Below are 14,043 nucleotides of genomic sequence, written 5' to 3'. Positions count from 1 at the left end.
GGGTTCCTCTTGAGACAGAAGTTAAAAGCATCAACAAGCCTTGTATCTAACAAATCCATGGGAGGAGGTTTTTTTTTGGATGTCTCCAATCTAAGCAGAAAACACCATCTTAAATCTTGCTGTGTTTTTCTTTTTTGAGATTTTTTTTTCTTAATGAGAGTCATTTTAATAAGATAACCATGTTTGATTTTATGATGCATTCATTTCTTTAACAGGAAAAAACAGATAGAGCTTGAGTCAGAACTTCTGTCTCTGCAGAAGGCAAACCAGCATCTTGAGAAAATTTTAGAGGCAACTAAGGCGTGCAAACGCCAGGAAGTCTCCCATCTTAATAAAATACACAGAGAAACTTTAAAGGTATGAGGCTATGATAAGGAAAGCTAATTTAGCTGTTTAAAATATCAGGAATGTTAATGACCTTTGTGCAAAAAGAAAATTATCATTTAGGGAGTGCATGCATTAAGATTCATGCTTTATAATAGGGATGCACTGTTTCATAGATGAATGCTATTTGAGAAAAATAAGGAAAAGAACCTGGAATTCAGGAGTCTGAACACTACAAAAGAGCTAAGGAGAGATTCAAGCAAACTGAGAGTGCACTTGTTTTATTTACATACAATTTTGGGTGATTTACCCCTCCCTCAGCAAGCTCATATGCTCCATCCTACACTGTTCAGGAGGGCTGCCTAACCCACCAGAGGCAGGGGGCAGGAATAAGTGGCTGCAAGAGGAGGGAGGGCAGGAAAATTTTCATCTCATGAAGTTCCTTAACTTTACTTACCATATGACGCAAATCCTCTAAATTTACTTCCATGTTATTCCTGTATTTTTACCTATGTAAATGTTGTCTGTGTGTGTGTGTGTGTGTGTGTGTGTGTGTGTGCGCGCGCGCGCTTTTAAAAAATATCATTTCTATTACAGAATATCTCTACCCCAACAAAGGCTTATCAGCTAAGATCTCGACTGGTGGCACGATTAACCCCTGAAATCTTGAGCCCGGAGTCTGTTGATATTCAAAGCTCAGGCGATAACGATTATATTTTTAATGAGCCCATGCCTCCTGAGATGAATGAACAAGCCTATGAGGCTGTTGCAGAAGAGCTGAGAATGGCACAGGTGAAGTTTCAGGATGCAAAATGCAGCTTTCTAAAATTGTTTCATCAAGATGCTGTGAACTAGGAGGTATGAATGGGCAGAGTTAAGTCAGCAGTCTCAGGCTGATCCACAAACCTGTGGTGAGATTGAACTTGGAATACCGCATATAGTTCTACTCGCTTCCGCTCAAAAAGAACTGGAAAAGGTTCAGAAAAAGGCAATCAAAATGATCGAGGGCTTGAAGCGACTCCTGTGAGGAAAGGTTACAATATTTTGGTCTTTTCGGTTTAGAACAAAGGTGTGTAAGGGAGGGACATGATAGAGGTGCATAAGATTTGGCATGGTGTAGATAGGAAACCGTTTTCCTCCCTCGTAATATTAAAACCCAGGGCCATCTAATAAAACAATGTTGGAAGATTCAGGAGAATAGAAGAAAATGCTTCTCCGCACCAGACATAGTTAAACTATAGAATTTGCTCCTGCAAGAGGTGGCGATGTCCACCAGCTTGGATAACTTCATTTTGTCTGTTAAATTGCTACTCTTCCTCTCAAAGAAGCTTGGAGTAGCAAACACCAACATAGTAAAACAATACCATTAAAAATAAATTTTAAAATATTTTAAGCTAATAATTTCAAGGTTGCCAGGAACCTTTAAGCCATCTAATGCCTGGGTAAACAGTATTTTTTTTAATTTCTTCCTGAAAATTAATAATGAGGGAAACAATGGCTGGCCACTGAGAGCGGATTGCTGGACTAGATAGACCTTTAGTCTGATCCAGCAGGGACTACGTATGCTCAGATTTTACTTGAGTGCTTTTAGAAAATGCGTGCAAAGGCTGTTCAAATGAGAGAGCTATCTGACGCTGTTCATCTTTCTATGGAAACTTTCCTCTTTAGCCGTTTAGCTGTATTTGGACATTGGGATTCTGACTGCATTTACAATACAGTAAAGCTAGGGCTTTAGAACTCTTCCTGTAGATTTACAATGTATTTACATACCCCATAAGTTTGTGCAGGAATATATAAATGCATTAGAAGAAAATACTTAGTAGCGGCAAAGCAGTTGCTAGTACGATTATAAATTTGCTTAGTTTTCCCTATTTGTCCTGTTGCAGGAAGAATTAAGCACTCTTCAGATCAAACTAGATGCCGAAGAAAGTAAAACTGTAAAACTTCAGCAGCATATTAATAAATTGGAGCACCATTCTTCACAAGTGCAAGAGGTAAAAGAACTAGTGCAAGGACTCTTGTAGGAGGAAGCAGAAAACTTAGCTCAGTTATTGTTACTATCTGACGTAATACTTCATTATTTACTTTAACTGCATGCAAAGATTTTTCTTGAAGTGTCCATGGCTGCTTATACCATTTTAAGACTTAACAGAATCCAAGACTTAACCATCCAGTCAGAACAACAGAGCCGGGCAATGTTCCTTTGTAACTTGTACATCCTATGCTTTCATACACATATGCATTCTCATACTCAAGCACTCATTCTTTGACTTCTTCTTTTTCCAACTGAAGCTCTTTGCCTCGGAAAGAAGCAATTGGCAGACTGAAAAGCAAGGGCTTCTTGAAAAGCTAGACAATCTTGAGAAACAATACCAAGACACTCAGAGCAAAGCGGACAGTAAGTTTGGATAACAATAGATTTCTGCCTGATTTTTTTTACCAAAGATGTATTTTTTTCTAGTGCAGCACAAAACAGTCCCATTTTGTGCACTGTTTTTACTACCTTCATGTGACCAAAATGTATGGCTGAAAATTGTCTTTTGCTGAGATGGGGTAGATAGGTCTACTACCTTCATCTTTTCAAAATTAATTCAATTTTTCTGTAGAGCTATGGGTCACTGTTCTTTGTAGGTAACCCCATAGCGGATCATTTAGTTGTCTTTAGTCTGAAAATTGCAATGGAATGGGAGTCAGTGGGCACAGCCAATAGAATTGGGTGGAGGGAGGAAAATATGTTCCCCTAAATGGTAAAGAGATAGATGTTGCCTCCATGTATGTGTATGTATTTGTTGGAAGCTGCCATGCTGCTTTCTGGGTAGAAAGACAGAAAAGAATTTAAATTAATGAGAGTTATTGGGCTTCACTCAGAATTATTAGTGCATTTGCTAAAGCTCTGAAATCTGCTATACACAGAGTCTGAGGCACTCCATTAATCAGAAAAATCTGAAAAGAGGACGTAGGCACTTCTTTCTCTCAAAGCGTGGCATTTTCTCTAGAATATCACATAGAATAGAAACAACCACATATGGAATGGAATATTGGGTTCTTGAAGATTGGTTGCTTCTCTAAACACTGCTAATAGTGGAGGAACGAATCTCTGCTTGCATAATGAATGTGACTCAGCTAGTATGATAAAACAATTTTTATGGCAGTAAATGCTTTCTGAAGTATATGCTAAAAAGCACAGCTTAATCCCAAGTCGATACAACTGGACATGAAAAAGGGTTTGGCATCATTCCTTGAATTCTTTACTTACTGAAGTGCTTTTGTGATCTTCGTAGGGTTTTGCCTTTCATAGCTCCCCCAAATTTATAATTTGACTTTACTACTTACTGAGTATTTTTCTTCTGAAAGATGGCAAGAATGGCTTTAGTTGGAACTTTCGCATATTTCTTTAGCTTTCAGGGAAGACTGGAATATTTGGTATTACATCAAGTGAATATTGGTATCTAATAATGGAATTTTTTACAAGTGCATTTTACAAGGATTTTGTTTGTTTTTTCCAAACAGTGTTAAACACTGAGGTTCGTGACTTACGAATAGTCCTGCAGTCTGCAGACAAGGATCTGTCTGCTGTAAAAATGGAATATGACCATTTCAGAAGGACTCAAGAAAAAGAAATGGGTGAACTCTCTAGCAGACATATGAATGTACAACTGCAGCTTGATAACGTAAGGTATGCCGTTATTTTAACAAAAGCTTCTTAAATACATGAGAATAAGGGCTATTTCAAACTTGATATATTTCCATATGAACAGCACCTCTGAATAAGAGAAAATGTGCACAAATGTCTCTGTGTAAGCTGCCACGTGTGGTGACTGCAGAACCATCTACATATGTCATGATATTCACATGAACTGCTGTCTCCTACACTGAAGTACCAGCTGTGTAATATTTTCAAGAGGAAGATTTGGTTATGTGCTATTCCTTTTACCGTCACCTTGGTTTGTGGGGGGATTAAAATGCTAACTTCAAGTTCCACAGGCTCAAATTAGCAGAAGATTGCTAAAATAAAATGAACCTTACGGGGTGTCTATACAGTAATTTATTTCAACAATTGGGCTTATATTCACAAGAAACTATTCCTTTATCAGAAAATAAGCTAAGATGACAGTCTACATCTGATTTTTCAAGTTGTGTTCTAGGACACCTAGGGGTCCTTTGGCAACTTGTCAGGGACTTGTCAGTGAGAAGATCTGTAGTGGCAGAGAAATCTTCTCTTACACTGCACAGCTACAGGGGAGTGCTGGCTGTGCTTTAGGGCATGTCCTCAATTCACATGAGGCAATCGTGAGGGTCCTGCCTTGTTTGACAGGGTACCTCCCACAAAATGGCCCAGAATCTGGAAATCAGCATGTGTTGAGGTAGAAAGAGTTCCTGGAAGGACATTGAAAACCACTGATTTTAGACTGCATCGTATAGAAAGGCCTCCTTTTGGTCTATAGTGGTACCTGGGTTTTCGGACATTTGTTGCCAAACGTTTCAATTTTCAAATGCCAAAAATCCGGAAGTAAATGCTACCATTTTCGAAGGCCCTTCGGAAGTTGAACAGCTTCCGCTGTGTGTATCTATTTTTCACAATTTTCTCTACTGAATTGGCAGGCCGCCCTTTGTGCCTCGGTTTTCAAACCTTTTAGAAGTCGAATGGTCTTCCGGAATGGATTATGTTCGAAAACTGAGGTACCACGGTATTGTGTAAAAAACGGATACCAACAGCCAGTTTAGTCTTGTTAATAATTAGCTGCATTCTGGAAGTGGTGTTAGTCTTTTTTCTGGCCTATATCGAAAGGATTTCTAGTACTTGAAAGATATAAAATATATCTGTATGATGTGACTTCACCAGTGTGCCTAGGTCTACTTGCTTTGCCTTCTTGCTCTGTATTTCTCTCTCCTCCAGCTGGTTTTTGGGCCCACACTAATCCTTGAAGTGATATACTAACTTTGTTTTGAAACTCGAAAGGTGCAAGACAAAACCAGATGCCTTATGATTAATGTAATGTTCTTTCACCGAAGGCTTGAATACGAAAACATACTTGAAAGAAAGACAAGCCTGCAAGATGACTATGACAACCTGCAGGAAATACTGAAATTTGAGACTGACCAGCTAACGCAGCAGCTCACTGATAGCAAGCAAGAAACTGAAGCACTGAAAACTGAGCTTTGGGTAAGTAATGAATACGAAAAAGATTTCACCTTTAACTGTACATTGTATAGATCAGCATAATTAAAAGATTCGTGGCAGTGGGAAAGGAGCAAACTATCAATTTGCCCCAATCCCTCCACCTACTGCAAGATCGGATTGGACACATATAAGTGTAAACATTTATGCAACATGCATTACACAGGTGAAGACGAGGAGGGGGAGCCATGCATTTCCAGGCTTCTACTTGTCTACGCAGGTGGTGCTGTGGGTTAAATCACAGAGCCTAGGGCTTGCTGATCAGAAGGTCGGCGGTTCAAATCCCCGCGACGGGGTGAGCTCCCGTTGCTCGGTCCCTGCTCCTGCCAACCTAGCAGTTCAAAAGCACATCAAAGTGCAAGTAGATAAATAGGTACCGCTCTGGCGGGAAGGTAAATGGCGTTTCCGTGCGCAGCTCTGGTTCGCCAGAAGCGGCTTAGTCATGCTGGCCCATTGACCCGGAAGCTGTACGCCGGCTCCCTTGGCCAATAAAGCGAGATGAACGCTGCAACCCCAGAGTCATCCGCGACTGGACCTAATGGTCAGGGGTCCCTTTACCCTTTACCTTTACTTGTCTATCTGCTTCTAAGGAATACCCTCTTATGATAAAACAGCTACTACTGTCACAGACAGTTAATTCTTTGGTGGAACTGAAGATGAGCCTATGTATTTCTGCAAAAACTCACTAATTCTAAAAGCTTGGCCTTCAGAACAAATTCCCTTCACTGACTTCCTGTCTAAAGCTTTTGGAAGCTCTGTGTTCACCCTGTGTTAGATCATACACGGGTGCAGGGGCTGTATCTCAGCAGCGATTTGGATCCTTATGAAATTGCTCAGGGTCTTTATCAACAAATAAACCCCCTAACTGCCCTTGCAATGACTGGCAAAATGAGGGAGCACACGCCAGGACTGGCAGCCTTGCGCTGCTGTCTCACTAATGAGGCTTTCCTAAGGTTAATAATATTATATATTTACTGAAGTACTTAGGAACGTTAAAGAAAGAACTGAAAACACTGCAACCGTTCACCAAATGTTTGTTACATCTATTATCTTTTAGAATGCATTGGGCCTGTTGGAAAGTGAAAAAGAACATAATCAAAAATTAACAATGCAATTACAAGAAGATAAAGAGCATAATTCCAAGTAAGTCTTAACCGTATGAAATCACAGAGTTCAATTTTGGGCTGGTGGTTGCATCATGTTAACATTTTTGATTAGTATCCCTTTTTTGTGGAGGAAGTAATTGAAATATGCCCTGTACATTAGATGTTCTACTCTACCAATTCCGAAATGCCCACTATTTTAGTCTTATCCCACCCTTCCCAAGATGGTGTACAGTAGCGGACACCCTATTGTGGGTTAGCTGTTTTAAGATGCTGGGCAGCAAAATGAGACAGTGTTTCAAAAGCAATTAAAGCTACTCTATATAGTTAGAAGGAACGGGTTATCGTTCAATTTTTTTAGTTCCCTAATAATGAACCTGAATCAAAATAGTTGAAAATTAAATCAACCAAAGTTTTGTTTGTTTGCACTTGCAAACTAGAAATAGAAATTTAATTGCTCTCATTATTAAATGGCATTTCTTCGTGGAAGATTTGCCACAAGAAGTAGTAAGTGATAGCTAACAGCAATTCCAGTAAGTTTGGGGAAGAGCTTTCTTCTGACAACAATTGTAGTGCCATTTTCATACTATAGAGCATAACTGAATTAAAATTAGCACAATACAAACTTGCAAAGTTTACTTTGGTTAGTGCCTTTTCTTCTGTCCCTTATAAGTGATTGTATTTGTTCTCTGCTAGGGAACACCTGAAAATTAGTGAAATCGTGGAGCTAGAGAAGCAATATTCCGAAATGGTGTCAAGATGTGAGCAGCAGGTACAGCCGTGTGTGCTTACAAATGGAGCATTTTAAAATTAGATTTTCGGTAAATGTACTTGACTGCTATATTTGCAAATGCAAGGAGAGTTAATTTGAAGCCATTTTTTCCCCTCTAGGAAGTAAAGTTGGAGAATTTGGAGCAAAATCTAACTGCTTCTGAAGAAGTTATTGTTTCTCTGCAGAAAACAAATGCTGCTGATAAGGTATGGATACAACTTGTGCACAAAATATCCTAAGTGTGTGTGTGAGCAAGAGAGAGAGAGTTGATATTGTTGCTTGGGTGATAAACTATCTGTTCTTCAGGAAAGAAAAGGTTTCCCTGCTGTAGCAGGCATTCTGTATACAGTAAATCAAAGTTTTGCAATCCCAGTTAAAAAAACTTTCCTTTACTTAATTTATTTAGATGTGTGGAACCTAACGAGAGAGAGAAATGTTTTCTAACAAACTTGACACTTTTTAAAGGTAAAGTTTTGGTTAAAGTGTTGATACATTTGTGGGTGTATGAGAGAGAGTCATTTACAAACACCATCCTGATGCTGGCCCAAGGAGATTAAAAATAACAACAACAACAACAACAACAACAACAACAACAACAACAACAACACTTATACCCCGCCCATCTGGCTGGGTCTCCCCAGCCACTCTGGCCGGCTTTCAACAGAATATTAAAAACACAATAATACATAGTTGCTATATGGAATTATATGCCTTAACATATCAAGATCAATACAACGTTGTTCTTTTTGTTGTAGGAAGTTGTGTCAGACCTGATGAACCAGATCCAGGACATGAGGATATCCATTAGCCGGAAGACAGAGTGCATAGAAGGGCTTACAAGTGAGCTGGAGGACATAAAAGTATGTTCCATTCTTTCCTATAGTGACCCAGAGTGATGTGTCAAAGTGGAGTAACAGATCAACAGCAGGTTGTGCTGAGTGCTTCTGGTTTCTTTGGCTGGGCTGATGACTGAACTTCGTGTATCATCTCCATAGACCAGAAAAACAGCTTTGAAATGTACATGATAGAGCAGTAACCTAGATGTTCCAAAAGTCAGAAAAAGAAGTCTAGTGACAGAGCATGGAGAAACTGTTAACAGTTAATAGGATATTCTAGCTGATGGTCTTTAACTAAGTATATAACTATTATTGTTAGACGGCCATCATCTTGGGTGAATTATTTTGTGGTATTTTTTGAGTCACTCAATTTTTTTATCCCCCCTTAGTCTTCTAATTATGAAGAATTGTGGGTTTTTTTCCAGTTTTCAAATTTTATTTATACTTTTCAAGTTTATACCTTTCACTAATTTTACAATCATTTTAACATTTCAAAACTTCCTTCCCCCTCTTTCTGCGGTTCCTTAAATTTATTTTTAATATCCTCTGCATATCCAAATTAATTCAATTTGCTCATTTATTCACCTGCTTTATACTAATTATGAAGAATTGGAGGACTTTGTGATGTGTATCAGAATGGATGTACAAAACAAAAAAAATTCCTTCCAGTAGCACCTTAAAGACCAACTAAGTTAGTTCTTGGTATGAGCTTTCGTGTGCATGCACACTCATGTGCATGGACACTCGTGTGCATGTGTATCTGAAGAAGTGTGCATGCACACGAAAGCTCATACCAAGAACTAACTTAGTTGGTCTTTAAGGTGCTACTGGAAGGATTTTTTTTTGTTTTGACTATGGCAGACCAACACGGCTACCTATCTGTAACTGGAAGAATGGATGTAGTCAGCAATTATCTTTACTGACCTGTAGAAATAAATATAGATCTAATATACGTTGTTTTCCTGACATCTCTACATTCCTGCTTTCTTAGTGTAAATATAATTCTGCTTTGGCTGCAAAAGAGGAAAGCAGAGCAGTTATAGAAGATCAGGAGAAGCAAATTGAGGAGTTGAGAGAGGCCTTGGAAAGAGCACAAGCTGCTGACAGAATTGAGGTAAAGTCTTTGTTTATGGTGCTATTTCATATTGTATCCCTGTTTAAAGCTGCCTATAGCGTGTATGATATATTTGTACAATCGTTCAGCAAGAATTGGGAATGAACATACTATTTCCTGATGTGAGTGCTGTTGATCGAATCTCAACTGCCACCCTTTAAACCAGGGGTTGTTAACCTGGTTCCTACCGCCCACTTGTGGGCGTTTCAGGATTCTAGGTGAGCAATCACAGGTTCTACGGCACAAGCTAAATCCTCCTTCCATCGAGCACTGGTGGGCGGTAAGGAAATTTTACCATGAAGAAAGATGCATTAGTGGGCGGTAGGTATATAAAAAAAGTTGACTACCCCTGCTTTAAACAATCAAAATTTGAATCCTTGCCGTGTGGAATAATGGTTTCGTCAGCGGTGGTGGTTGGAAACCAGTGAAGAGACATTTAGGTTGCATTCCACTGGGACGCGGGTGGGGCTGTTAAACCACAGAGCCTAGCACTGCAGTGGATCCTTGGATTAATTGCCCCTCCCTTATGAACACGAATCACACACCCTTATCTCACCATGTGGAGAGATAACCCCTTCCTTTTCCCCCGCCTAGCTTTCTGTTCAGATTCTGGGTAACTTTGTCACCCTCTCACAAGGAGTAGCTTTTTAAAAATAAATGTATCTGTTTCTACATCCTTTTCTTCTTTCCTAAACTGACTCAGAAGTATCAATGCTCTCAACACCACATAAGTAAATCTAGTTTAGATTCATAACTCTATAGTAGGTTACGAATTTCATTTTGCACGCTTTTTCTGGCTTCTGCCTCAATTTAAACTATATTTGAGTTGTGTGGTTAAAAATAGTACCAGGATGGGGAATAAATAAGATAGTGATGTACTGCACACATCTACTTTAGAATAAGATCACTTTTTCTAGACATGCAGTACAATATACAGTCGTACCTTGGTTCCCGAACAGCTTAGTTGCTGAACAAATCGGCTCCCAAACAACGCAAACCCGGAAGTAAGTGTTCCAGTTTGCGAATGTTTTTCGAAAGCCGAATGGCCGACGCAGCTTCCGCTTGAGTGCAGGAAGCTCCTGCAGCCAATCAGAAGTCGCGCCTTGGTTTTCAAACGGTTTCAGGAGTCAACCAGACTCCCAGAACGGATTATGTTCAAGAACCAAGGTACCACTTATCAACCTAGTTTTGTGTTTATAATTCTGGATAACGGACTGCAGTTATGGAAACTATTGCATTTATTTTTAAAGGGCAGCTGAGGAAAAATAGAGGGGCAGTGAAGGCTATGTGTATATTACCATGTTAATTATACCATTGGCCATATAATCACTAGGCTATTTGTTGCTGCTGCTGTTCTTTGCTTTACGTAGAAAGAGATTATTTGTGAAGAACTACAACATACTACTGAGCAGCTGAGCAGTTTAACAGAAGCTTCTAAAAAACATGCGGCGCTTCTTCAGTCTGCACAAGAAGACCTAATTAGGAAAGAAGCATTGATCCAAGAACTTCAGGAACAGGTAAATATGAACATTACCACCTCTGAGAAATATTGGGGTCACTAATGTGGGCAGAGTGGCACTTTTGAGGTTTTCTCCTAGTTCCTGCCAAGACTGAGCTCCCACTTCAGGATCTCATGGATTGCCATTATTTTTACAATTGTGTGGTGTCCTCAAAACAGCCACCAAATCACAGACCAACTCTGTTGGTAGTTTTGAAATGGTGGCTCCCAGCCTAGGGTCTTTTTCCCCCTTCTTTTTTTTAAGCTCATGGCAAGCACCAGATTATTTTTTCTGTGCCAGTCAACCAGGGGTGGGTGAGATTGCCAAAGTCATTTCCCCCAGAACCCCACCTATGGTGCTTCTTGCACCATGAGGTCCAGTAACTGCAGTAGCAAGTTTGCAATATGGGGTTTCTCCTCTCTCACACACCCTTTAATTTCTTCCGCCATTGCAACCATAGCCCATCATTGCAGCTTGCACCGGCTATGGCTAGAAACCCAAATGCAGTCTCGTTATTTGCCCTGGCCCTGGCCCTTAAAGACATACACAACTTGTGAAGCAATAATGAACCTTCACATTTTAAAGTGACCATTCAACACTAGCAGGATGAAACATTTGGAAGTATTCCAGATTCTCAGGAGAAATATCTAGAACCATGTTTGCTGCCTATGTCAGTCAAGATAGGCAACGATTTGTGACCTTTGAATACCAGTATTTTGATCTTTTGCCGTTTTCTACAGCTGGACAAAAGGACAGGAGAATTGGAAAACAGGAGAAGTGAATATGAAGCTAAAGTGCGCCAAATAGACCAGTTTATGGACTCTGCAGTCACAACCCTTCCACAGGTAGGATTGTTCTTAGGAAATCTTTTTTTTATTATTATTACCTACAGTTACTTCCATGAAATACCTGCAAGTTTGTCTGTCAAAAGAGAGGTCCTGATCTATAATTAGGCAAAGAGCTGTGCTAGAGGTAAAAGGCTGTTCATTATTGCCCCTGTTGTGAATGCCCTTTTTCATTGCCAATCAAATAAAATGGTAATTTGAGCCTTTGGACTAAGTGGCTGCAAAAAACGGCGAGAATTTGTGTTGTTTTGACTGAGCAATGCCTGTATAAGGGTTTCATAAATTTGTCCCATAAGCACTTGTCGTATATTCTAAAAGAGTTTCCTGCTTAACTGTTCAAATGATTTTGTGTTTCCTTGATAGAGCCCTCGAACTCCTCCCAACAGTCTGGCAAGATTGTTCGAGACACACGAGCAGGAGATAGCAGATAGGACAGCTTCTGCAATTACCCTGGAATGTCTTGTATCCGAATTAAATGAAGAAAGAGATGCTAAAAATAGTGAAATTCTAAGACTAAAGGTAAATGCTCCAAGCACTTTGTACATTGAATCTGATCATTTGTGAACTATTGTAGTGTACATGCTTAAAGTGCTGCCATTTTGAAAATACGATCTTAATAATCTTGATGGAGCGTATTTTTAAAAGGAGCGGAGAGCAAACATGCCATTGGGCAAACAGAGATTGGAGAGAGTTTTGTGACTTTTTTTGTTGATGTGAAGCATGCAAATTTGGTACGGACTTCAAGAATACCTGGAACTGTTATGAAACGCTTATTTCAAATCAACGGAATCCTATTGTCCTCTTGCTTAGGCTCAGTTATGTGAATTGGAAAACCTCCGTCTGGAAATGCAGGAATTAATGGAAAGCAACAGAAATCTGCAGAGCCAGCTTGAAGAAGTGAAGAGAGGAAGAAAGATCAGGTACAAATCAGTGCCAAATAATAGGATCGTTTGTGTACAATTCTTCAGTAACAACTAAAGGGAACATTTTTTGTTTTGTTTTGCAGAATTTGAACCAATAGTTTGAAATGCTACTGGACTTTGCACATTGACTTTTAAAACTTTATTGTTGTCCTTTCCAAGGATATTTGCCTTCCAACATACCTATTTTTCTCTTGTTCAGGGAACAAGTCTTTCTGCAGCACAAATGAGAGGCGCGGGGGGGGGGGTGTAGATCGCTCAAGCACTTTAATTTGGGGCCTTTCCCCATTGTGGCACTGGTTCTGGTCTGCCAGAGGACAGGCAACTATCAGTCTGGTAGAGCTAGCTCAGAAACCAGCACATGTTTCAAAATATGCAGCAGCACAGCATGCGTAATTATAGGAATGTGCCCTAGGTATCAGAGTGCCCTTCTAAGGTGCCCTGGAGGGAACAAAAGAGACAAGATGAGAGCTTTTCCAGAATTTGAGCTTTTCTTCAGAAAATAAAACACAGGCAATTTGCAGGTTAACCATTGAAGACTGTCCCAGAAAAAGAAGAACTGGTGGGGACAATAATGAGGAAGAGAAGGAGGCGTCAGTGTTTGCAGGGCAGGGGGTGAGATTGAACTGGTGGAAGCTGGAAAGTTGACCCCTTTCCTTATGCCCTGCCAAAACCCAGGAAGTGTGTGGACCATAGTGTTAGGGCAAAAGGGAAAAGACTATTCTCAACCACAGCTAGAACCTACTGGGTGCAGGAGTACAGAACAAGCCACCTAGAGCTAGGAGTTCAGAGTTAGTCAAGTTGCAGTAAGACATCTTCAGGAATCACCTAGAGTTTAGGGGCTTAAAGGTGTGAGTTTGGGCGCCAATCTCAAGAGCCAGCCAGACTGAACTTTTCCCAGCAAGGCCACTCTTGGATCTCGGAGTCTTGTTTGAATCTCACACCAAGTTTCAAGGTCTAAGACCAGTTACAGTCTTTGAAAACAATACTAAAGAGTGGATTGGGTCCTGGAATTTCCTGGGGAACAATGGGGGTATGGTTATCTTTGTCTTTCTCCCCTGAACTTACAGAGAAGGAGGTGTGGGTTCTAGGTGGGCTTACTTCTCGTAAGAAGAACACCCAGGGTTCTCCATATCCAACTGAGAAGCAATACATGTTGCCTTAATTAAATAAGAAAATTGAGGAGACTAAGCGTAGGTGATTCCAAGAGGTCCCAGTCCAATGTATAGACACTCCTATACCCATCTTGATATAGAATGCTGGCAGGAAACTGCAAAAGCATTTTGTCCTAGCTTGCTAGATTTTGCCAGTTTACATACACAGACTAAATAGAAACTTGAGCCAAGGTGGTCCTGTAGGGACCCAAAATGGAGGTGAGCTGTTGCACACTGGCAACACTCCTCTGTTTCCACAGATACTTTGGAGCTGCAGTTGAGAGATGATGTCGTGGG

At 40.1% G+C, this 14,043-nt stretch overlaps 1 protein-coding gene across 1 annotated transcript in view; it reads left to right on the top strand.

Moving 5' to 3' along the window:
- KIF15 (kinesin family member 15) overlaps positions 1-14,043 on the top strand; it is a 40,992-nt gene that overhangs the window by 19,321 nt on the left and 7,628 nt on the right. The window contains exons 16-30 of the mRNA XM_077916421.1: positions 216-357; positions 922-1,116; positions 2,211-2,318; positions 2,617-2,722; positions 3,835-4,000; positions 5,338-5,488; positions 6,561-6,646; positions 7,303-7,378; positions 7,498-7,584; positions 8,134-8,238; positions 9,206-9,328; positions 10,699-10,845; positions 11,568-11,672; positions 12,036-12,191; positions 12,483-12,592. Of these exons, the coding sequence (XP_077772547.1) occupies positions 216-357; positions 922-1,116; positions 2,211-2,318; positions 2,617-2,722; positions 3,835-4,000; positions 5,338-5,488; positions 6,561-6,646; positions 7,303-7,378; positions 7,498-7,584; positions 8,134-8,238; positions 9,206-9,328; positions 10,699-10,845; positions 11,568-11,672; positions 12,036-12,191; positions 12,483-12,592 (1,863 nt within the window). The remainder of the gene's footprint in view (positions 1-215; positions 358-921; positions 1,117-2,210; positions 2,319-2,616; positions 2,723-3,834; positions 4,001-5,337; positions 5,489-6,560; positions 6,647-7,302; positions 7,379-7,497; positions 7,585-8,133; positions 8,239-9,205; positions 9,329-10,698; positions 10,846-11,567; positions 11,673-12,035; positions 12,192-12,482; positions 12,593-14,043) is intronic.

The sequence above is a fragment of the Podarcis muralis genome, chromosome 12 (genome assembly GCF_964188315.1).
Source record: "Podarcis muralis chromosome 12, rPodMur119.hap1.1, whole genome shotgun sequence".
Classification (NCBI taxonomy): Eukaryota; Metazoa; Chordata; class Lepidosauria; order Squamata; family Lacertidae; genus Podarcis; species Podarcis muralis.
Note: the sequence above shows the minus strand (reverse complement) of the source record. Positions and strands in the feature narration are given on the sequence as shown.